This window comes from Anthonomus grandis, chromosome 5 (genome assembly GCF_022605725.1).
Source record: "Anthonomus grandis grandis chromosome 5, icAntGran1.3, whole genome shotgun sequence".
Lineage (NCBI taxonomy): Eukaryota > Metazoa > Arthropoda > Insecta > Coleoptera > Curculionidae > Anthonomus > Anthonomus grandis.
The window spans coordinates 24,619,592-24,644,092 of NC_065550.1; the positions used below are offsets into that span (position 1 = coordinate 24,619,592).

Consider the following 24,501-nt stretch of genomic DNA (forward strand, 5'->3'; position numbering starts at 1 on the left):
TTTATGAGCTCTAAGGAATTGTGTTCATGCTGCTTTACCATGTCATTCATCTATACTGGTGCTAGTGAACTCAGCATTTTGCCATGCCCTGTATATTCAAGATTCTTCTTCTCGAGTTACTTATAGTGCAGTTTATAATCTAGGCTTCAGTCGGCTACAACTTGAAATCTATTTATACATCACGACTATCGTGTATAACCAGTTTACTTTTTTTGTACATCACACACACTGGTTCGTCACAGCCTAGGATCACTGTAATCTATGATCAGAAATCAAAATCCCTATAAGTAAAATCTAGATTTTTTATTTATTTAATATTTGTTGGGGAATAACATAGTTTCGAGGAAAAGAGCGGCCTTGTAGGTGAATATGGGAAAAAACGCAAAGTGTATACATGAGTGATTCTCGATAATTAGTATTTAAGCCCAAGCGTAAGATGCAGAGGAATTTTTGTATTTTTATCATCTAGTGCAACTGGCACGGGAGTTGCATCAGCCGCTTTTAAAAAATCCTCGCACGCCTTCGTTTGTTGACGATAGGATAGTTCGTCGATGCCTTTATGTTGGATGCATTTACTTCGTACACTTATTTCTTAGTAAGAGGAATTCATTTTGAGAGATTGTTACAAATTCCAGAAATTTCCCTATTATTCTTATCAGTATTAACCCCTTGATGGTTCATTTAACCGGGTAACCCTGATTTAACGATATTTAACTACGTTTTCAATTGAGTATTAAATGCTTGAAGATTGCCATTTGCCAAATTTTTCGTTAAAATTTAGGGCAGGTTTTTATTATCTTAAAAACTAGGACAAATAAATGGAAGATATAAAAATGACTCCAAGAGCCTGGAAAAGATAAATAATTAATTGAAAAACAAAAAAAATGACACTAATGGTGAAATGAAATATAATTTCTCCAGAAAATATGAAACTACCAATGCCTAGAAAACAAAGCCTGAAAACAATTTGATAAAGTGGTATTTTTTCCACGTAATCAGTCAAATGCTTGGAATAAAATAAAAAGTTAATTCAAATTTCTAAAAGGAATAAAAAAAACCTCAAACGTCTGAAATTCATAAAAAATATTTCTAATGCTTAGTAGATATAAAAAATGCAGTCAAAAAAAGATTAATATCAATTAGGAGACTTTGTGAAAAAAATTACCTTCAATGTCAATACCTGAAAGTTCTAAAAATATGTCAAGTGCATGTTTTTTTTGAGACTTTGCTATATTCATTTTCTGAAGAATGCTCCCTAATTATCCTGACAACTTCCGTATCATGTAAAATATTCAGAGCTTTCAATGTCCACCCTGTACAAATTCTTCAATATAATCGTAAATAAAACGGAACAAATCTACCCAACTAAAAGATTTAGCAATACAAATTAACAAATCCCTATATAAAAAAGTCAATAAGAGATTTTCTTAATTACTGCCTGTAGTATTGAATTCTGACAGGTACATGCAATTATGATTTTATCGATCACTTTGACATATTATTGTATGCAAAATTTTGTAAAACGATTTTTTTTCGCACAGTTACATTTGTTTTAATGAGAGAACAGCACTTTTAACTACACCGATTTAATCTGTTAATTGTACGTTACTTTGTGTAACAATTGTATCCGCTTATAGTGCAGAATATAGGGTGTTACAAATGAGAAATATATATTTTGTGGGAATTTACTTAAAGCAATATCCAGGTATCAAGGCAAAAAGTTTTAATGTATGTACATACATGTTGGGGACAACCCTGAATTAGCGACTTCCCAAAAGCGATCTAATACGAATGCAGTCGAGTACCAATGATATACCAATAACGACAATTGACACAAGGCAGGTTACATTAATCCATAATCCTTTAAGCCAAGCAGCCAATGTAGTGAGGATAGCTATATATTATTAATAAATATACAATATATAATACATATTATAAATAAATATACATGCGTATAAATTCTAAAATGTATGCTAAGTAATTGAGATTTTAATAGTTAATTTTTTTAAGCTAATGGTAGCAGATAGCTATAGGACTTTTTAATTTCTTAAATGAAAGTATTCAAATGGGTGTAAATATCCAGAAGCATTTAGATATTCCAGTATAGGATTCGACACCCGTATTTATTCTGATTGGTTGATTTGAGTAAATTTTAATGGAGCTTAAGATGGATCTCGTTGTACAAAACGATGATTTGTATTTTTGGTTAATGTTTTCCATCATTTCGTTTTGTTTGTTTTATCACCAAAATTTTTAATCTTAAGCAGTAACATGATGCAAAACTTTTCCAGTTTCATTATGTAGATATCATGTTCTTTATATTTTAAGAAAATATTACGTGACTTTTTCGATATTTGTAAATTGGGTTTTAATGGCCAATAAGCTCAAAGCAAAATGATGCGCAAAGCTCTATTTTCATTTAGTGCGCATCCAGCTTTGACTCACGTTGATAGTATTGTCTCTTGAATCCTTTAGAACTTGTTTGCAGCTGCTTATTTTTTGCTAAGTACTATAACTTTTGCTGACTTGCTACAAGTTTGCCTCATCTAACAAATTTCCCATTATGTACTGACTATTTTATTGCATAATGGCTTTGCAACGTGATCATGGCTTAAAAACGCACATATTCTTTCATATTAATTTATAATTTGCGGTCTCTTATAATTGGTTTAGTATTATAAAGCTAAAACTGTATGTTAAAAAAGTATCTATATAAAGATTCCCCATAAATTATAAAAAAGGAAAACTATTTTACGGTGACGCTGATTGGAATAATATCGTGGCTACCAAGTATCCAATTAAATGAAACCAAATATATTAAATACGAATTAAATATTTTAAAGAGATTTTACATTTTTATATAAAAGCTTGTCAAAAAAATATATAATTTTTACACTCGGTTAAACATTCGAATGTCATTTTTGCAAATAATTCCAAGGTTGTACATACAGCAAAAACTAAGCAAAAAAAAAACAATAAGTCAGTGCAATTTTTATATTTCATGTTATGTTCTGTTCCTTTCATTTCACATTTAAAAGGCTACTAACTATTCCCACTATTAAATCTTCGGCAACGGCATTGAGCGGTAATTACTTTTTTTCATTACGTGCCATATAATTGAAATTTTCTATTATAAGCAGATGGCTAATTTCCCTAATGCAACAAGCTTAGCCATTGCATCATATCCTAGAACCAATCTGGAAATCCGTTAAACAGTTTTTTTTTTGCTTAAATGGTTTTTACCATTAATTAATATTTACTGTCGGTAATTGACATAATTAAGTAGGAATCTTCTAATGTAGGTATTCTCCTAATTATACTAATTAGGAATAAAGGAATTGAATAGCTTAAATTATATTTGTAGATTAGAGTATATTATGGGAGCAGAGAACGTCTGTACTAAGGCTCGGAATCAAACTCGGTTTATTCGAATATTCAAATATTCAAATATCGAGTTTTTGCATAAAAATTTATTCATTTCAACAAATATTCGAATATATTTGAATACTCGAATATTCGCATCTTCGATAATTTGAATATTCAAGAATTCAAATATTTGAGTATTTAAATACTCGAATATTTAAATATTGCAGGCCCAATCTTTTCTTCTCTTTGCATACAAGCTACGGGCGGTTATCGTTCTTGGGAACATTTAATATTTCCACTTTCCAGATTTCCACGTGGCACGGCACGGCGAGGTTGTACTAGTTGTATTTGACTCTGGTTGTGTATAAAAGCAAACGATTAAGTACTGTATAAGGGTTAATTTTAAATTAATTGACTTAATTAACAGTAAGTCTAGTAGTAAGTCAATATGAGTTCGAAAAGCAAAATTTGGCAATATTTTAATAGAACGGATGATCGCGTTGAATACAAATTTTGTTTGTATACTGTCAAGAACAAGACAGAAACAAGCAATTTATGGAATCACTTAAGAAATAAGCATCATTCACAAATCATTGTGTAAGTATCTCTTGCTCGATTTGAGGGGTTTGACCACTAAAATATATTAGTAATTAGTATTACTGTAATAAGTATATTAAAAAAGCTGGACGGAAGGCGACTGGAAAAAATCGATTCGCACCGCACTAAAAAGTTTCTATGTCTCTATTTTTTCTATAAGTTTACACAAAAGCTTGGAATTGATCGTATTTTTATCAATACACATTAGACAAAACAAAATAAACTTTGAAACTCCGATACTAATTGTAACTTGCGCTCTATTACCGTTTAAGTGTGAAATTTTGGTATTTCTTGAGAAAAATGCAAAAATTCCCATAAAAAATTTATAAACAAATTTCGACCTACACATATTTAGCTTAAAATGTTGAAATTAAGTCAGCTATCACCTCCTTAAAGGATTGCATCTAGCTTCCGGACACCCTGTATAATTCTCCCCATACTAAAATTCTGTATCTTTGAATTGACTGCGTTAATATATGATGTCACTTTTATCTAAAATTTATAAAATAGACATTAAGTATGTATATGCGAAAAATTAAAATTTCGTCAAGGTATATCCCAAGATATTTTGTATGAGAGATTTCCTTTATTCAAATATATCTATTAATTACTCAAGTATTCAAATATTTGAATATTCAAACATATTCGAATATTTGTATGATTATTCGAATAGTGAATAATTCAAATATTCAAAAAAAAAACGAAGTGAGTATTCGAATACATAATTTTCCAAAATTCCGAGGCCTAGTCTGTACTCTTATAGTGTAATACTGTAAATCTACCAAAATTGCGAAGACTATGTTTAACTTACTAGTCATCATTCACCCGCAGTCTTTATACCTGGTAATTATTTGTTCTTTCCTTTCTTCCATACCGTTCCCAGATGGTCGTTAGCTGGACCTAGTCGCATCAGTTATCAGGCCGCATGATACCATATACATAGCAGGGTAGGAGAAATAGATAACCGTAACTAAAATAGCACGGTTTCAAGTTAAATTTGAAGTTAAGAAAAAAGAACCCTTCTTTACAGCTACAGACGAAAACACAGTCTTTATATTCTTACAGGACAAGGACTATCAATCAAAGAAAAGATGTATACATGTACCTCTTGTAAAAAAGAGTCTGGGGTAATTTCCAATAGCACACGATAGTTTCTTGAAAACGAAGAAGTCATGCCCTTAATAAGTTAGTTAGCCTCAGCTAATAAAAAATACTTAAAACTTCTCATTTGAGATTTGAAATAATACTTATCGTATGCTAGTTGATCAGAAATAATTTCTTAAAATCTGGAGCCCGTCAGTTTATTGCAAATCTTTAAAGCTACGCCGAAAGCTTTAAAGATTTTAAAATTTTTATTTTAAAATTTGTCAAAAACGAAAATTATATAATTTTTAAAAAAAGCGCGGACAAGTACGCGGGCGGATTCAAATAGGTAATAAACTGGCGTTAATTTCTTTCATAATTCCGTTTTTGATGAATGGAAAACCGCCTTAAGAGCACAGGTAATGGCGTTTTCTATTTGTAACCGTATAGAAATTGTGATTATGTTACGTTTTGGATATTTCATATAACATTTATTAGTGTAAATGTGTAGTGTATTATGTATGAAATTTTTTAGCATTCAAAGATTTGTTTTCAAAACTCGAGTCTAAATCCTAAATCATAAACCTACGCACAATAATAACTAAAAAAAAAAGAGGTGAATAAAAAGTCACTAATAAATTAGAGTAAAATACGTATTACAGTAATAATCATAATGTTATATAACAGTCCGTTCCTTCTATGCACGTGACTTGCAAACGGAAAGCTCTATAGACGAAACCCCAGGCACTGCCTTCTGCCTATTCCTTGTTTTGTTGCCAATACTACGGTTTATCCGTAGATCTAACGATTTTCAAATTATCAAATTATTACATATTGCTCAATGCTTGTTAATATTATTTTAAATTTGCAGGTATATTTAAATGTAAAATTGGCCTAAACTACTATTACATACATTAAATATTATAAATAAATAAATAATTAGAACATATACCGCCTTTCTAGAAATATTTTTGCTGTAAGCACTGGCAACACTGCCTCTGAGTCTCTGTCAAGTGTCATTCATTTATTCCACGTTCCTTTCACCATCGCCGGCCGCCATCTTTCTCTTTTGACATAAGTCTTGATAAAAGGTAGGGTTGTTTTTCCTTTTGCAAATTTTACATATTTTTCACTGATTTTCCGTACTTTTTTTAATTAAAATAGTGTAGAAACCACCCTTTCACATACACATATCCAATTTAAAAAATCCCAGTGCAAAAAGTTAGTACGATATTGAGTGTTTTAAAGTGGTGCAACAACGTGCATGTGTTATCATATTTTACAACGTTTTCTCTTATTTTTCAGCGATCAACATGCAGTTGGTATTCAGAGGATTGCAAACTCACGTTCTCGATTGCCAGGAGTCCGACTCCATCGGCCAAATCAAAGTGAGTAATCAAGAATTTATATTAAGTCTAGCTATATACTTCAGCCTTTAGTCTTCAATTAGGTGACAAAACGTTATCGTTTGTTGGGTTTTCACATTCAATCTTTTCTTGTAGGAACGTATTGCTGCTTTGGAAGGTCTCCATATTGCCGAAGTAAAACTATATGCTGCTGGTAGCCCTGTAGCTGATGATGCTTTGGTCAGTGGGTTTGAACAAACTGACATTGAATTGACTGTTGGTCTTCCTGGTGGTAAAGTCCATGGTTCTTTGGCTCGTGCAGGTAAGCACTTTATTTGTAACTTAATAAATATTCCACTTGTCCACCCCATTTCAAAATTTACATTTTTCGGGGATCCTATGATTTCCAAGACTTTGTTGAAGAATTGTAGTGTTTTCAGGCAACTGTTAGTGGTTTCTTTGTAGGGTTGGATTATTAGACATGAAAAGTTAAATCTTTTGAACAGTATCACATATATTTTATCATTAAGCAAAGAAATTTATTTATCTTGTTAGATTATTAACTGTAATAACATGGCAAGTCAGAGGGTAGTTGGCTCATAGATGTTATGATTCTTATGATATTTCATTGAAAGTTTCACAATTAAGTGAAAATTTCAGGCTTTTAAAGTAGATCTATCATCAGTCAAAATATCATATTTAGTAAATATTTTTATGGTGTGCTTTTAACTTAAACTACAAATAAATTCAGCATCTATTACTAGGAGTAATAGGAACAAAATAAAAATGCTTTTATAACACTATTTGAACAATGGAATATTAAATACTATTATTAACAAAAAAATTTATTAGAAGTCTCCACACAGAAGTATTTTCAATTAAAAAATTGGAAAATAACTTAATGCTTAAGATTGTGGTTAGTTGCCAGTATGCATTTTTGGAAGACTAAACACAAGCCTTTCTTGTAACTTTTAGGGAAGGTTGTCTTACTAATGTCTTGCGACTTATCCTGTTATTGAGATCTTCTGTTTTTAAATGGATGTTGTCTTAGTTGAACCTTCAGTTCCTTCCATAGCTGTTCTATTAAGTTAATGGGAGATGAAATAATGACTCTCAAGACCAAGCTTTTTAACACTTTGGTGTTAAGGTTATTCCTTATTTAATATTTAAATAGACATGGTGGTCTATAATGCCATGCTTCAGAATTGGACAAACAGAATTTTTCAATTTTTAAACCTGTATTTTGTTTTGCTAATAAAGGTGACAAAGGTTCCCAAAACTTGGGACTAATATTTTTTGAAAATTCTTTAAAAGTGGTAGATTTTTTCTGTTTTTGAAACCCTGGCATTTTTTAAATATTTCCTACATGAGACTCTTCCCATGTATTTAACTTCTTGAAACAATCAGAGTGTGGCTTTACTGTGTTGCACCCTTATACTGATTTAATATGTATTGTATGGTGGCATAAGAGTTTCCAATTGATTCACTATTATGTTGATATCTTCTTTTTCCATAATCCAACAATGTAAATAAATATAAACTAAAAGCACAAAACATATTACAAAAAGTAAAGATATAAAGAATATTTTAAAAAAGATCAGTGTATGAACACTTTTTTGACTGATTGTTTGCAAGTCATGAATGAATAATTTTATAATTATTACCTCTATCTATAATACTATATCACCTTACAATTTAACATAGAAACACCTTGATACACTACCTGAGTTTATACAGTAGCTTCAAAGTTAGTTTTGTTATACCTTAAAAGTTATAAATGTTATTCTATTTATAGTATTTTTCCACCCTCTCTCTGCTACCTTTTCGCAAACAACAGTTTGTTAATATTTTCTGTTATTTCCAGGAAAAGTAAAAGGTCAGACCCCCAAAGTAGATAAACAAGAGAAGAAAAAGAAGAAGACTGGCAGAGCTAAGAGGCGCATTCAGTACAACAGGAGGTTCGTCAACGTTGTAGCTTCCTTTGGACGTCGCCGTGGACCCAACTCCAACTCTGGCCCAGCCACATAAGCTATCTTTTTGCATTTTATGTATCAATAATATTTTAATAAATAAGACTCTTGTTTAAACTATAGGTCGTTTGATTTTAAATTTTAAATCAAAGTTACCTCTGTTGATTTCCTTGGCTTATTTTAAGGGTTTTAATCCCGAAAATCCCGATTTTTTGTAACATATAGTTATGAATATTTACTGACAGTACCGCCAACAGGTGTCGAAGCTGAAAGAGCCTTTTCTTCGGCGGTCATATTTGCGACTAAACTTAGATCTCGTCTCTGAATTTTTAAATAATATGTTTTCAGTTAACTGCATTTTTATTTGCTCGGGATACTGTTATTACTGTTAAATATTTTATTCAAAATATAATTAGGATCGGTCCCGGGATTTCGAAACTGTATCCCGATCCCGAAAACTGGAATTTCTAGGTTGTTCTTATTGCAAACAACTTCCAATGGTCGTTGTGAAATTAGAAGAGTTCTTTAAACTATTATGCTTTGAGATACTAAGGGTATCAAAATTCGCTTTTTTAAAAGTCCAATGTATTTTTCTACCGGTTATAGCGAACCTGTTTTTGCTGATCTAGAATCTTTTTTTCCTTTTATAACGAACTTTTTGTCGGTATTCACTGCGCCAAACTCAAGTTCAAAACTCCAGCCTATGGACCAAGAAGTATGGAAAATACATTCTTTAAATTGTAATTACAGAAAAATTGTTCTCAAAATGTTAAATGTAATGGACACAACAAAAATTTCTCTATACAACTTTTATTGTAGTTTGTTGTTTAAGCATTATGGATTTTCAAGAAAGTAGTTTGAATATGAGTCAGATGATGACATATCACTAAATTAATGGTTGGAGAAGCAGCCGTTAGAAGAAGAATCAGAACCTGATTTAGATGTGAAAAATTTGGTGAAGGAACAAGTTAAGAAGAAATTTCAATTTTAGCGAATATACGTGAATTGATAATGATATGGTTACAAGAGAAAATTTAACGGATGATTCTTTTTGTAATCTTGAAAACTATACGAACAACATTAATTTTTGTAACGGGAATATTACCCAATCAAAAATTACTGATTACATAAAGTAAATTTAGGTGTTGTAATTTTTTATTTGTGTTTTTCATTAATAATATGTTAACGTTTAATATCTGGTTAAATACATATGTATAAACATAAAAAATGTATCTATATTACGTATGAACATTTAGAATTTGGACATATTAGTTTTTGGTAGTGTGTATTTCTATATAAATATATATATTTTTTATTTAAAAAAAAAACAAACTATTATGTATCAATTGGTTTTACTTTAATTTACTTTGTATATTAGAACACAAAATATGTGCATATAATTGTTTTACAGGTTATAACAAACTTCGGATAAAACGAATGAATTTGAGTGATTTTTTAGGGTCCGTTATATCCGAACGTAACTGTAGTTTTAGTGTTTAATTATCATTCACCTATGAATCTTTCGTCAGCAAGTTTGCTTACAACCATCCGAAAACATTCGATAAATGTTGTCAAATTTCTTTTCCTAGAAAAAATCTGTACCGGCCATTACAATACTGACAGAATATTTTCAGTGTCATCTTTTCGGTGTAAATGTAGTATCGATAAATGCGTCAAACAAAACAAAAAGGAAAATTAGAAATACTCGATTTTTGTGAGAATTTAGTTTTATATTGTTTTACTAATAGTCTCGTCCTCTGGTCAAGGGTTTGTGATTTACGATCAGAAAGATTTAACAAGTCAATAAATCTTTGTGATCACAAAACACCCTTCGCCTTTAAAATTATTAAAAAAGTATGCCAACCTAAACCACCTTAAGTAATATCCTCAACTCACGACCACGGTTTTACCCTCAATCCTGTCTTCAGCAATTCAATATTTTGGAATAAAATAAACGCTCGTTTAATAATATTGCAAATATAACATAAAAATATTCTCTTAAGAACACTAATAATTACTAAAAAAATAAGTTAAGCCAGAATAACGTTTTTACCCGTAAATTCATCTTTAGAAACTCCGCTGCATGTCGATGCAAAGAAAATATTTGAAGCGTCTTATATATTATGGTCAAAAATGTGCTGCTAATTTTCATTACTTTTTACATTAAATATTACACTTGCACTTTTGTTAAATAATATAAGAATTTATTAATATCTGTAGTAATTTAAAATCTCGTTTTTAATAATAATAATCAATTTAGTTCTCTTTTTGATTTTTTTTTAGATATTTTGAAAAACCTGAAGCTTCATCTATAAGACGTCGTAACTTCTTTCAGAACCTGTAAACTAAACATGCAAGTTTTTTGTACTATCCCCACCAATTCTCAACCAACATAATATGGCCTATGTCTATTAATTTAAATTATACCCATTTACATCTCAGTAAAAAAAGTACAAATCTTTTAATAAAAATCGGAATAACATTGACATATATTTCTTAATATTTAACAATTTATCTCTTAATAATTTCCCGAAGTTATGTACATGAATCTCCTATATTAGTGCAGTTAAAATCATCGACTCGCTACTATTACGCAGTCATCACAGACCCTTACTGGTTTCGCAGACGACGGTAGTGACATCGAGTTATCAGAACACGCATTACAAAAAATCTCGCCACAATTGCGACAGTGATGCTGCAAAATGTCGAAATTTACATAATGAACATTAAAAATTTAACAAACCTACTTTTCTCCTGGTCAGACTAAATTCTTTTTTGCAAGATTTACAGTGTGTGGCCGTACTGTCGCTCACCCATAAACCATCCGATTTGCTTCTATTAACTTCCTCTTTCATTTCAGACACTTGCAGTTTCGCTTCTTTTAGTTTACCCCCGAGTTCTTCGAGGGTGCGCTCTTGCTCCAAACAGTTATCTTTTAGGGTGTAATAATCTTCCTGAAGATTGGCATATTTCTTTACAAACAAAAATATGTTAATTTTAGAGCTGGATAATAAACTATTATGAGACTCACGTCAGCTACAATTTTAAGTTGTCCATTTTCATGTTGCAACTTGGATATTCGCTCTCTGTCTTGTTGCATCGTTTCTTGCAAAGATATTCGCCATTCTCTTTCAACCTTGAGGTCTTCTTCAATGTTGTTCGCTTGCTCTTCTACTTGCGCTGCTTGCTGATGGAGCTCGCGCTTTACTCGTTCCATTGACATACGGGTTTCTTCGCAATGTTTTAACCTAAAAATGGGTTGGTATCTTACGTATTTAATGAATTAAGAGGAAACAAAACTAAAAAAAAAACAAGAATTGATGTATGTATAGGTTTACTTGAATAAATACCTACAGGACTATTTACCGAGCTGGTTGATCAATGATATAATATGACACTTCCTTTGTGTCACTTTTCATGTTGAGCCTCTTTTTGTAATGTACAGGATAACAAAGTTAATTTGCTAGTAAGGAAAATGAGAATTTATATTTTTTTCTGATGGACGTTAGGACGCGTATTTTTTTAAATACGATGACAGTTAATGTAACTTTTTTTTCCGTTTGTACTTTACTCGTATTTGGATTTATTTTAAATCATCAATAAAAGAATCTAGGAACAAAAACAACATTTAAAAAATTTAAATTTAATATTCTGTGTCCAGAGCCTATGTATGCACTAAAACAATGTTAAAAACGAAACAACATAAATTATAAAAAAACAAAAACATTGTTTCTGTTCTGGGACTTTTTATTTCTCTTAGAAATTTCTTTAATTAAATTATAAGAAACAAGAGTTGGATAAACTATGAACTTATGGAAAACAACCTATTGAAGTTTTTATTCTTCTCCTTTTGAAGAATCAACACTTCATTGATGCCGTCAGAAAACAGAGGCTAAAAAGCACAATATATTTCACATTACATTCTTACTTTAGGTATTTATTTTTTGTTAAATAAATTTAAAAATAATGTGCGGTTGGATAAGAATAAAATGTGATTCAAATTTTTAACAAATATCTCAAAAAATTCACAAGTCAGAAATAGAAAAATACACTTTACAGAGTTATTTTTGACACCATATTGATTGAAAAAAAAACGGAAAAGTGTTATAATTAAATATACCATATTTTGACCCAAAGAATATATTACTAAAAGACTAAACCTATTAATTTAGTAACCACCTGTAGATATATTTCCCAAATTACCCATGTAGAAACAAACTCCATCTCTAAAACTGGTAAATCTGTAAGATCATTTACCTAACGATTTCACTGATTGATTACTCATGCATTTTTGTATTTATATTATTAATAATTTTTGCAATGAAAATAGTAAAACAAAAATTGAATGAAATACTAACAATAAGAAAAATCCGTCTTTACAATAGAAACTTCTTTCTAACCCAAACAGTTAAAATAATCTAAGAAAAAAGAATCATAACTTGACTATAAAGTTACTAATTATTAAATGCGTTATAATATAAACGTGATATTTGACTAAGAGATGGTATATTTTTGGCTGTAAAAGACCTTACTAATCGTAAACTTTAACAAAAAGAGAAAATAGAAATTCATTTACCTTAAGAGGAAAATTTTAAAAAAACTAGGGTAATCAGTTTGGGCCAAGTTTGAATAGAAGTAACAGTGTTATTTAAATTACTTTTAAAAATATAATAAAAGAGCCTGGGTTTACCATTCTTATGCCGGGTTTCCACCAAGCGGATAGGACAAAAACAAAATACGAACTGTTCGTTTGAACAGAAAATTCGAACAGTTTTGTTTTGAAATTGTTTCAAAACTGTTGTGTCCCTAACGGACTTTCTGTTTACACCAGCATCGAACTGAAATCAATAAAAACTGTTTATGTCCTGTTTAAGTTTTATTCACTTTACATCGAGACACCGGACACGGAATTTGTGAAAATGTGGCGCGCACCAATAAGACAAGACGACGAGGATTTATTTTTGCTAGGAGCTGCATATTTTATTATGAATAAAAAGAACAAAAATAAACGTCGATTTTGGGTTAGACCGTCTTTAAGGCGAAAAGGAGAAAATGTGACTTCTAAACTATTGCAAGATCTAAGAGAAGATGATATAAATATAGGAGGTGAACTGCGATCAAGTTTTAAGAACTTTTTAAGAATGTCAAGCACAGATTTTGAAAATTTATTTTGTTTAATTGGCCCTATCATTAGCAAGAGCAACACCAACTACAGAGACTCTATCCCAGCAGTGGATCGTTTTGCCATTACATTGAGGTTTCTAGCAACAGGAGATTCGTACCATAGTTTAATATATTTATTTAAGTATCGGTACCATCTATATCAAGAATTGTGCCAGAAGTATGTAACGCACTGATCGAGGTTTTAAAGTACACGGTTAAGGTAGGCATTATAGAATTCATATTTTTTTTCCCATAAGCTTCTAAAATTTTTGTAGCCCTCAATTAAATTGACTCACTTTTTTAGAAGTATCCTAAAAGTGCATATACCGGTTTGTACGTGTCACTATTTTGATATAAATAAATTGAAATACTTACAATAGACATTGCGACGTTTTCTCTTTACGCATTAAAATTAGACTAAACCACTTAATCACAACAACGAAATTAAAAACAAACTGTCTCAAGAAGTCTACACCAAGCAGACAAACATTTCTAGAACACGCGGACCCTTTGAAGTTACCGACACTCGCCGGGACACTGTTTGTGTTCGTAAAACTCTATTCGCAGACTAAAAAGTTCTGAAAACATCAAAAATGTTTCAGAACAGTTCGCGAACTGTCACAAACGGACTGAGTCTGTGTTTTGTTTTTGTACTGTCCGCTTGGTGGAAACCCGGCATTAATAGCTTAAAACCTTCACTTCTTTGTATAAGATAGTAGAGGTATTTGTAATGGAATGTGTATGTAAATCGTCAAAAATAAGCAGAGAAAATAGCAAAGGCGAAAAATGCCAACATCTTAACTTGTCTTATCAAATTCTACTAATTGTGGTAAAATGAAAACCTGCAGTCTCCCTCCACTTATTTTGATTCTCTACTGATTGTGATTCTATACCAAAAGTTACCAATAATTATAAACAAGTTATAGGATTTAGCATAGATCTGGCATATTTTTGATTGTAAAAAGTCTCAAATTCTTACTAATAGTAAAATGTGAGAAATATGAAAAGAAAAAGTTCTTTGCTTACTCTTAAAGAGAAATAATTAGAAAAAACTAGCGTGATCTAATTTAAAAGAGTTGTTGCGTAAACCATTATAAAAAATGTATATATATTTCCCATTCATACGCCAAAAAATCGTCCGCCATGATTTACCTTTTTTATTGTGTGTGTTATGTAAATGTATGCAAAAATCATAAAAAATAAGCAGAAAAACAATAGCATAAAAATAAACTAATGGCAAACCAACAATACAACAACCTAAATAACTAAAATAAAATAATAGATAATAAGTGTACAAGTAACAAAATTTAAATAAATTTAATGTGTCTTGTGAAGGGAACACTAAGAAAAACTCCAATAAATTTACATTTTGTATTTTTATTAAGCCTAAAATTTATTGAATTATTACAGTAAATATTGCCAAAATACATCGCAGTTAAAAATATATATGACTATCTATAATCACTGTTACAATGTATCTATAAAATATCCATATAATAATTTAATATAGTTCAATCCTAAAACTACCATCAATTAAACCATTTTAATTAAATAATGGTTTATCTACTATTAATAGCTGCCGTAGTGAAGGTTTGCCAACAGTTCAATGGATAATGAGAAATACTTATGATACATTTAACTATCTAATGGCTTTTATAGTAAATATATGTTAGTAGAAGCATCGACGATATAGCAAAATAGTAATAATCGCATGTAGGTATGTACAAAAAAATATTGTGCAAGTTGGGCTTTTAATATATTTTTTTAACATTACGATCACCAGATAAAATAACAAAAAATATACCTACTTAGTTTCGAGAGACTGAATTGTATCGGTCAAATTTTGTGCCTTAGCCTCTAGCTTGTTTACTAACTCCGTTTTATGTTTTAAAGACGCCTCACAATCCTAAAATAAGCGAAACTTAATTTTTCTTTTAATTATTACCAGTGGCGGCTCGTGGTTCGATCAATAGGCAGGATAAAGAAGTCATCAATATCAGTTTAGTATTATATGCAACGAGTGTTTAGAAGTTTTTTAAAAGTATTAGTTGATTAATTAATGATAAGAACTTCCTTAACATGAGCTGATTGAGGTTTAAAAGTGATTCCAGATGTCCAACTATATTACATTTTCAAATTCAATGTTTTTTTTTTACATTTATTACAAAATATTTAGTTTTTCAATCATTCAAACATTTTTAATGCAGACATTTTTTATAGCTTTCAGACAATTAAAGTCGTTTTCTATACGTTCCAGACGTTATTACATCTTTAAAATACTTTTCATTTTTATTACACATATTGCAAATAATTGTTTATGTTTTCCAGGCTCCAGATGTCTAATTTTTTCTCAGAATACTTTCTTTTAAAGACGTTCAAGTACTCTATTTTAATGCAGCTCTTTGGAATAAGTTTATATCTTTCAGATCTTTTGATGTATTTTCTTAATTTTATTACAGGCATTGATTTTCGTCTTCTGTGTATTTGAAATATCTTTTATATTTTTCAGACTTTCGGAGGTAATTCATATCTTTCAGTCATTTGCAGTACTTTTATTCCAGAAACTTTAATATTTTTTAAATCATTTTAAATATTTTATTCATATGTTTACCATTATTAATTTTAATTATTAATGGCAATAATTAAAAAAATATATAATTTTTCATATTTTTTAGCCATTTGAAATAATCTTCAAATACAGTTAAACAAAAATACATTTTTCGAAGATAGACATTGATTGCCAATGACCTAACGGAGGAGCCACCACTGTTTATCACATCCCTTGTATCAATTTCGCTATTGAATGAAAAATATTTCCTATAAAAATTTAAAAAAAATCATTAAAGATATTTGAATTGTGCTTCGAGGCAACACAGAAGATGAACAAACAGCAAAAATACTAACAAGGTTCCCAACGACAAAACAAGCACGCCGAACGCCTCGAGAATGAACACCTCCTAAGCTTCATTTTTCTCTTCGGACTCTAAATCCAACTTAACAAAGGAATCCGTAGAGTCCGAGGAGAGTCTACCCGTTTCTTCCGTAGATTTTTCAACTTCCTTACTCGAATCCGGCTTAGGAGATATTTCTTCTTTAGACGACCCACCGCCACCCTTCAGATCTTTATTAGTAATGTCCTTGCTCAAATTAATATTCAGCTTTTTGAGGGCGTGTTCTCTAATATCGTTTTTAGTGCATTGTCGTTTCTCGGTACGTTTGTCGCCCGATTTCTTCTCGTCTTTTAGCAAATGATTATATTTTTCGAGATTATTAAGGATCTTGCCGATTTGGCCGGCCTTGGCTTGTAGACGACTGACCATTTCGCCTTTTTGGGTCAACTCCATTTCACATTCCTATAATGGGTCAAGACAAATTATATTTTTTTGATATACAGGGCGTCCCATCCAAATTTGGTCAGTAATTATTTAAACTCTATAAGGTGATCCATTCAATTACGGCAAGTTGAATTGAATAGAAATCGGGTTGAAACCGGAATACCTTTTGAGAAAAGAAAGTAAATAAATTCAATTTTTTTACTTGAGAACAAAAATTTAGAAATTTTTTAATTGATAATCATGAATGAACCTCTTGGGCCTTAGGTAAGATAAATGGGGTTCAAAATATAAAATCATTAAAACTTACACTCTATCAGAGTAAATACTTAATTTTATCTAACCGGTAATCAATGGTTTTAGATTAAACAGAGCAATAACAAAAACAAGATGTGTTACCAATGTCACTAGTTCAATAAATCTTTAAAAGATGATTCTGAAAAGAGATAAGACTTTATCCGTCAAATATATAACAAACTTCCTTTGAGCAGATCAACTTACTGAAAGAGGTGAATTTCTAACGAGAAGTGTTTCAATGAATTTTTCTGTGGTTTTGCCCAACAGCAAGGGCCAAAAGCCAAAATGCTTTTGTTGGCCTTTCTTAAGATTTTACCCCAACAATCTTAAGATCATAGATAGCTAAATAACAATATATCAATATTAAAAACAAATATTAAAGCTAAATAACAATATATCACCAGAAACCAAGGAGATTTCAATATTATTCTTGGAAACTATAATAAATATTTCTTAATGTTATTTGTATCGTTGTTAAGTGTTGTTAAGTAACCTTTTAAAAATTGTAATAAAAAATTTGAATAACGTTAGTTATTCAAAAATTTCCTTGACCAGATTGAGATGGTGCACATTCAATTTATTCTCAGCTCTGTTAGAAATATCCCATTAAAAAAAACTTATTATACTTTATAAAGCACTTACCTGAAGCTTTTTATACATTTCCAAATTAATCAGTTTTATATCGTCCAATTGCCTCCTAAGAGAAATAATTGTGTCCTGCTTCTCGTGAATATCTTTCTCCAGTAGTTTCATGGCAACTTCCATCTCTGCTTTTAGACAAATCTGAAATTAACCATAGTTAGAAAGAGGTAAATAATTCCTAATTAAACGATTTACTTGTAGCTCCAATTCATGATCAGCTTCCTGCCTTAATCTACGTTCTTCCTCCAGTCTTTGCTTCAGTTCTTCAAGTTCTCCAGTGGGAACTCTCCCTTCTCTATCATTAGTTGTTATAATATTAACCCCACTTAGGCTCATAACATAACTGAAATCATTTTAACTTAAATTAAAAACTTCAAAAAGATACATTTAATAATAATTTTAAAGTCTATTACCTACCCTCCGGGATCTTTACCGCACTCAGCCCTTAGCTGACGATTTTCCTCATAGAGGGCCATAAGATTATTTTTGGCAATAGCCAAATCTTCTTTCATGAGAGCATTGGTGGTGGTCAGGCTTTCCACTTTAGTCTGTAAGTTTGCCACTGTTGCACTAAAATAAGACATATCTCAGTAATTTTGGTGAACACCAATAGAAGTTGGGAATTACTTTAAATGCCTGTTTAGTTCCTCAATGTAATTTTTCTGGTCCAAAACGGTTACCATATTATCACCTTGTTCATCGTTATTGGATTCGGCTGAAATATGGTTTGGAGAACGGAGATAAAGAGAGAAATCTATCACGCCTTGAGGACAATCCAAGTCTTCTTCCTTTAAATATGTTGGTGTTAGTTTTAGCAGCTCTTATGAGAAGATACTTACTTTAACACACAGATTACAATCAATGACATTTAAGCCAACCAACAACCCTATGATGACGATAGCTTCGTCGCTTAACATTAAAGCGTCTGGCTCAAAATATTCTACTAAAGCTTCGTCTTTGTGATCGATGAGAACTTTTAGGTAGTCAGCAAGTTTCTTTTGCATAAGAGCTATTCGGAGCCATGCACGTGCTCGGCCCATATGAGTTCTGTTAAAAACATTGAAAATAGATCGTTAAAAATCACAAATAATTGAGCCATACCGAACTGTAGGGAGATTCTTAACACTAGATGTAATATCTTGAGCTTCCGGTGCGTATTTTTCAACCTGCTGCAAGATGTCCCATAGTTCTTTTTTCGGTCCAAGTAGCCCCTAAAGACGTTTGATCAATTAAGAATACTTTTTAGTAGTTTACTTTTTAGAAAGAATTTATCAACTTCGTTCATATGCGCTCATCAGAAGAAAATAAGACTTATTCGCATATTTAGAAGAATTATAAACTTATATGAAATCTTAAATAAAATTATTTACTTATATTATTGATTTTTTATACACCCAGGACCTAAGGCACTCCAGTTAATTAAGTAGATAGGCTTTGCAAAAACCCAACTTTTCATTTAAATTTTGTATGAAGTCAAGAAAATATTCACTTTTTGATAGCAAATAATATTGATTGTGTATTTTTTGTGTGATAGGTTTGAGTATTTTAATCTGTATGTTATTAATTTGTAAATTTATATTATAGGTTGAATTATTTGCAAACTTATGTATATTAGCTTGTAGTTTTATTTTTTGCTTATAGATGAAAGATGTCACTTTGTGAATTAATAAATAAACAGTATCTAGGATACAACAGTGAAGTGCTACCAGATCAGTAATAGATAGTTAAGGGTCTAATTGAAATATTAAGGTTTTCTAGTGTAAATTATACAAATACATATTTTGTATGCATCTATTTTTGTAATATGTCTATTCAATTCTGATGGGACGTGATTTTACAGTACCTTTTTAGGTTTTAATCCATGCCGCAAGACATGTTCCAAGACAATAAAAAAGTGTTGAAGGGGCATGTGGTCTGAGTCAAGCATTCGGCCATATTTTAAGGATTGCTCGATTAGTTCTTTAACAACTAGTTTGCTAATGTTTACAAGGTTACTTCGTTCAATTACTACTGGATCACGGCCTGAAAGAAGAAAATCGGGAATTAAGTCAGGTATTTTGTCAAGGTTTAACTTTATAATATGTATTTTAGTGCAGATCTGTGCTAGAGAGTCATGATTTATATGAAAATTTGAAATGTATTAATCAATTTATGATAAATAAATTTACTCTCAGAAAATTTATTTAATTTAAACTTCATTGAATATAGAACTAGAGACTTAGAATTACTTTAAATGATTAGAACTTCAAATGGAAGAAATAAATTTAAATGCCTGGGGATCAAAACCAAAAACTATTTAAATTTTTTGAAAAACATGAAAACTATTATCATTGCGAATGACGCAAAATGCCTGGAAGGTATAGCAAAAATCTGGAATAAAATAAAAAAATATATTAAATGCCTGGAAAAATCAGAAAATGACTCCATATGAATAAACTGAAAAATTCCTAACATTTTTTGAAAGATATGAAAAACTATTTCCAAGACCATCAACTAAATGAATCTTCAAAGACCTCAAATAAAATTAAATACATTAGTCTAAATCAGAAATTCTATAACAAAAATGTTACCTTTTGAATAAATGATATTTACATGTAAGAATCAAATTGCTTTCAATAATTTCTTTAACCTCTCCATTAAACAAACCAAGAGTCACCACTGATAAATATAATCATAAAATTCCAAAAGCAATTAAAAAATTTTAGACATTAAAAAGATAAAAATAACATAAAATTATTCCTGATTTAAAAAAAAATATTCAATTATTTAATAATACAAGTGCATATTGTATGTACCAAAGAGGGACATAGGTTCTGGTGTGGGTGGCGACATAATTTTACTATTAATGGAATCCTGCATATTAAATTCAATGTCTTGCAATTCCTTCAGGCACAACCATTCGCCATCGACGGACACCCGGAAGTTGCACAGGTAAATGGTGTCCTGGGCACCGGCCATCTCTTGTTCGACATTCGCGCAACCATTTTCCGGTAGTTCTTGCACTTTCATTGTTTTTAAAACGTTTAGTTTTGCACGCTGATTCAAGAAATTATTCAAATTCGCAGGAAAGTGTAATCATACTGGCGGAAGACTGTTTGTATCGATTTTCCGGATCGGCAGCTTCTGCGCCGCAAGGGATGTTTTTGTTTTGAAAGGGAGCGGGTCGATAACATATTAAGGAAATCATGTTGCGTGTTGGGGCGCAGTAAGGCGTAGTTGAATTGTATTTAAATTATTGCTGCATTTATTTTTACATCGCATTTTTATTAATATTGCAGGGAAGGAATTGCCATAAAAGTTCTCACGATATTTCAGTTAAAGAAACACATTTATTACTTACAATGATTTCATATAAGAATGTCTCTTGTACCTCAAACCTTCAGCAACAAGCTTCAACTTTCTTATTATCGACAATTTAGTAAATCAAGGTCTAAAAGCCACCAAATTTAAAGCTTTAAAATGTATACTGCTACAATAAGATTCATTAGCAGCAATAATTGGAATTATATGAATCTCTTTAGAAATATTTTCACACAAAGTGAAAACATATGGTTGTGAGTTAAGTATTTATATTACTTCAGGTTGTTTAGTTCAGTTTGAAGTTTGTTGAGGTTTTTTCCAGATAAATATGTCTTTAAGATTCACCAAGTGGTGAAACTATTAATAAAACATAACATTCACTTTAAGTTCTCAAAAAATTCCTATTTTCCCATGTCCTGATAGTAGCTTATCAGTCATTTGACAATTTTATATTCATCAATCACAGAACAATGGGATTCAGGATGTGCCCTGATAATTAAGGTTAGTAGCGTCCTAAGTAAAAAGTTCATATAAACATAAAGTCATATCTTTGATATTCAAGGACAGCTTCATGAAAATAAGAAAAAATATAAAGATTTTTTCCATAACGCATAAATTTTGATTTCTAAAGGAATTAAATGTTTTTATGCCTATTAGCATTGGAGACTGTGCGCTAACACAATTTTTTTATGTAAGATCTTCTTAAATTAAATATTATACATATAAGAACTCTATTTATTTTAATCTTATTAGCATTTTAATAATAATAAATGTCTTTATTTGAAACTAATATTTAAAGACAATTACAAAACAAAATGACAATCTGAAAACTTGTTGTATTAGTCAAAAGGGAGAAGTACGGATGAGGTATTGGCTAACACCTCCCCGAGCAACTTAACCTAGGTTATTTGGAGAAATCAGAGACAGAAAAACGAAGAATTAAAAGAACCGCGGAAGAAAAATTAAAATAATATAAAAATACAATGTAAAGACAAGTTTGGAAGGGTTGTGTGGAAGGGTTACATTTGGCAATGAGTTGAAAAATCTTGCCATGTTATATGAAAAACTATGTTCCAAAATTTCAGTTCTGTGATATGTTTCAATTTGCAATTTTACCCCTATCATTAATATTATGTATATGAGTTCTAAATACTATATAATTTTACAAATATGATGGGGACTTAAAAAGTGCGATTTTGTATATGTTATTGTTATACTGTTTCAAATTATATCATTTTTATTAGATTCCCAAATTCCTATATATTATAGCGTCTATGTATTTTATCCTTTAATTTTTTCTGCTGTTTCTAAATGCCTTTTTGAATTAGTAATGTATATCTCTTTAGAGAAAATAAATTGCATACAACTTATTTCACTTTGATTTTTTAAGTTAGGTTTTAGTATACTTGCTTTATAGTAAAAATGTTTGAGAATTGCAGTCTCTAAAATAAGAGAACAAAGAAACTTTTGTCTCAAAAATATAATTCTTAACTCAAGATGATTGAGCAACTGACAAAACCAACATGTCTTCAAAAATTTTTAAAAACCACTTGCATTTGACCATGGTGACCATATCAATGGTAGGTATATAGATACAAAATGCTTATTGAATGCTGGAAAACTAATTATAGTTACTAGTAGTTATATTAAAACTAAGCTATAATATATTAAAAATAACTATAAAAGTTAATGCTATATAAATGCAGACTTCATTCAAATTCAAATTTCAAATTCAAATAGTTTATTGTCCAACAGGAAAATTCCCAATTACAAGACAATCGAAATAATTAAAATTAAAACAGTACAAGTTATAAGCACCTTAAATAAGTAGTACAAAAAAATAATATAAGATCCAATATAGAGTGATAACAAAATTTAAAATTTAAAACAATAGCATAATTGTAAGAATATAATACACACTAACCAAATGATAATAATCACAGAAAAATAATCAGGTATCATTCAAATTAAGAGACGAACACATCCTTTTTTTAAAAACATATTCAGTGCTGCTAAAGATGTCGACATCTATAGCATTCATCTGATTATACCATGTACAAGCATGGCATAGTGGAGCTTTGCTGGACAGATTTGTTAAGTTAAGAGAGGGATAAAATATATGGTGCCTCCTTGTATTGGCAGGAGGAACAAATAGAGGTAGCCTCTCTAAGAGCTCAGAACATTCAATTTTATTATTGCAAAGTTTATATAAAAATATCTGACTAGAGAGAATAGTATTTTGCTTTAGTGACAAATAGTTGAATTTATTCAGCAGGTACTCCTGTTCCACACCTCTTACTGGATATACTCCATCCAACTTAAAATAAAGTAACTTTAAGAATCTGTGCTGTACATACTCCAGTCTGTTAACATGAACATCATAGATGGGGAACCACAACATAGAGCCATACATTAATTTAGACTTTACTAATGAATTGTACAATACAGTCAAGCTGGATATATTCTTAAATTGAGAAGTGGACCTTACTATAAACCCGAGGGATTTTAAGGCTGAACTAGTGACCTGTGCTATATGCTGGTTGAATGTGAGCTTCTTATCTACTTCAATGCCCAAATCCTTCACTGAAGAACAGTCTAGCAACCGAGAACCACTCAATATATATGGGTATAAAATTTCTTCATGAAGAATGGAAATTGTCATTTTTTTACATTTGTCACAGTTTAGGGGTAGTTTATTTCTTTCACACCATTCAAAGACCCTATTCATGTCCTCTTGTAGCTTCAGGCAGTCCAGCATAGTAGGTTACATAGTAGTTCATGTAATAATAAATCCATTTTTAAATGTAAATTGTCAATTTTCAGGACAACTTATTGAAAGAAGTAATATTTTGATTACAATAATTAAGTTTAAATTTATTTAAAGATTTAGCTAGATCTTTTACCAGGTCAATATTAGAATCTGCTATGGTCTCCATATTATACAAGCTGTATTAAAAAGATTTAATGCTGTTCAGAATATATTTATAAAAGCTGTGGGAGGAAAAACGAACTTACTTCAGTGTCTCGTTTGCTTATAAATTTCTTAACATAAATGGTTGAGAGTAATAAATTGAACATACAATAAGGATTTGTGACTTTAGGTCATGTGCAGGAACTTGTTTGATATTTATTCAGATCTTAAATAAAACAAGATTGTTTACCTTTTCGAGGCTTCTGTTTACTCTTGGTAGGCTTTCCAACCAGGAGACTCTGCCACTGAAACTCAGAGGACACTGAGGAGCTTCGAGAATAAAGGGGTGTACTTGCACGGGGAGTTGTTGGTGAACCTTCACTACTGGCAGCCATTTTATTAACCTATTATTAAAAGTTTTTTAACACTTAATCACTTAGCTTATCATTTTTCTCTTATTGTTATGGAAAAAATATTATATTAGTTTAAAAAAA

At 30.5% G+C, this 24,501-nt stretch overlaps 2 protein-coding genes across 7 annotated transcripts; one reads left to right on the forward strand and one right to left on the reverse strand.

Annotated features, from left to right (window-relative positions):
• The first annotated feature begins 6,068 nt into the window (after positions 1 to 6,068).
• LOC126736338 (FAU ubiquitin-like and ribosomal protein S30) lies at positions 6,069 to 8,480 on the forward strand. Of its 2 annotated transcripts, none has more exons than XM_050440650.1 (4): positions 6,069 to 6,137; positions 6,352 to 6,434; positions 6,549 to 6,714; positions 8,257 to 8,480. In XM_050440650.1, the coding sequence occupies exons 2-4, from the start codon at positions 6,360 to 6,362 to the stop codon at positions 8,418 to 8,420; spliced, it is 405 nt and encodes a 134-aa protein (XP_050296607.1). In that variant the 5' UTR covers positions 6,069 to 6,137; positions 6,352 to 6,359; the 3' UTR covers positions 8,421 to 8,480. The 2 variants fall into 2 exon arrangements, with proteins under 2 accessions (XP_050296607.1, XP_050296608.1); XM_050440651.1 differs by lacking the exon at positions 6,069 to 6,137 and adding an exon at positions 6,217 to 6,267.
• A 2,320-nt stretch (positions 8,481 to 10,800) lies between these two features.
• On the reverse strand, positions 10,801 to 24,501 carry LOC126736337 (RUN and FYVE domain-containing protein 2). Of its 5 annotated transcripts, none has more exons than XM_050440648.1 (12): positions 24,258 to 24,501; positions 19,640 to 19,818; positions 18,898 to 19,007; positions 18,636 to 18,843; positions 18,424 to 18,584; positions 18,214 to 18,366; positions 17,992 to 18,139; positions 17,797 to 17,937; positions 15,334 to 15,431; positions 11,394 to 11,610; positions 11,110 to 11,334; positions 10,801 to 11,057 (listed from the first exon to the last, which is right to left on the reverse strand). In XM_050440648.1, the coding sequence occupies exons 1-12, from the start codon at positions 24,400 to 24,402 to the stop codon at positions 10,935 to 10,937; spliced, it is 1,908 nt and encodes a 635-aa protein (XP_050296605.1). In that variant the 5' UTR covers positions 24,403 to 24,501; the 3' UTR covers positions 10,801 to 10,934. The 5 variants fall into 5 exon arrangements, 3 of the variants coding, with proteins under 3 accessions (XP_050296605.1, XP_050296603.1, XP_050296606.1); XM_050440646.1 differs by lacking the exon at positions 24,258 to 24,501 and adding an exon at positions 20,592 to 20,883; XR_007660653.1 differs by lacking the exons at positions 10,801 to 11,057; positions 11,110 to 11,334; positions 24,258 to 24,501 and adding an exon at positions 20,592 to 20,885 and having other exon boundaries at positions 11,560 to 11,610; positions 15,334 to 16,878.

Excerpts from the sequence above, each read along its gene's own strand:
- LOC126736338 (XM_050440650.1), top strand. The coding sequence starts at position 6,360 with ATGCAGTTGGTATTCAGAGGATTGCAAACTCACGTTCTCGATTGCCAG. Across the intron at positions 6,435-6,548 it reads ACTCCATCGGCCAAATCAAA|GAACGTATTGCTGCTTTGGA; the intron begins GTGAGTAATCAA and ends CTTTTCTTGTAG. Across the intron at positions 6,715-8,256 it reads TGGTTCTTTGGCTCGTGCAG|GAAAAGTAAAAGGTCAGACC; the intron begins GTAAGCACTTTA and ends TGTTATTTCCAG.
- LOC126736337 (XM_050440646.1), bottom strand. The coding sequence starts at position 20,805 with ATGAAAGTGCAAGAACTACCGGAAAATGGTTGCGCGAATGTCGAACAA. Across the intron at positions 11,335-11,393 it reads AACTTAAAATTGTAGCTGAC|AAATATGCCAATCTTCAGGA; the intron begins GTGAGTCTCATA and ends TTGTTTGTAAAG. Across the intron at positions 11,058-11,109 it reads TTAGTCTGACCAGGAGAAAA|CATCACTGTCGCAATTGTGG; the intron begins GTAGGTTTGTTA and ends GACATTTTGCAG.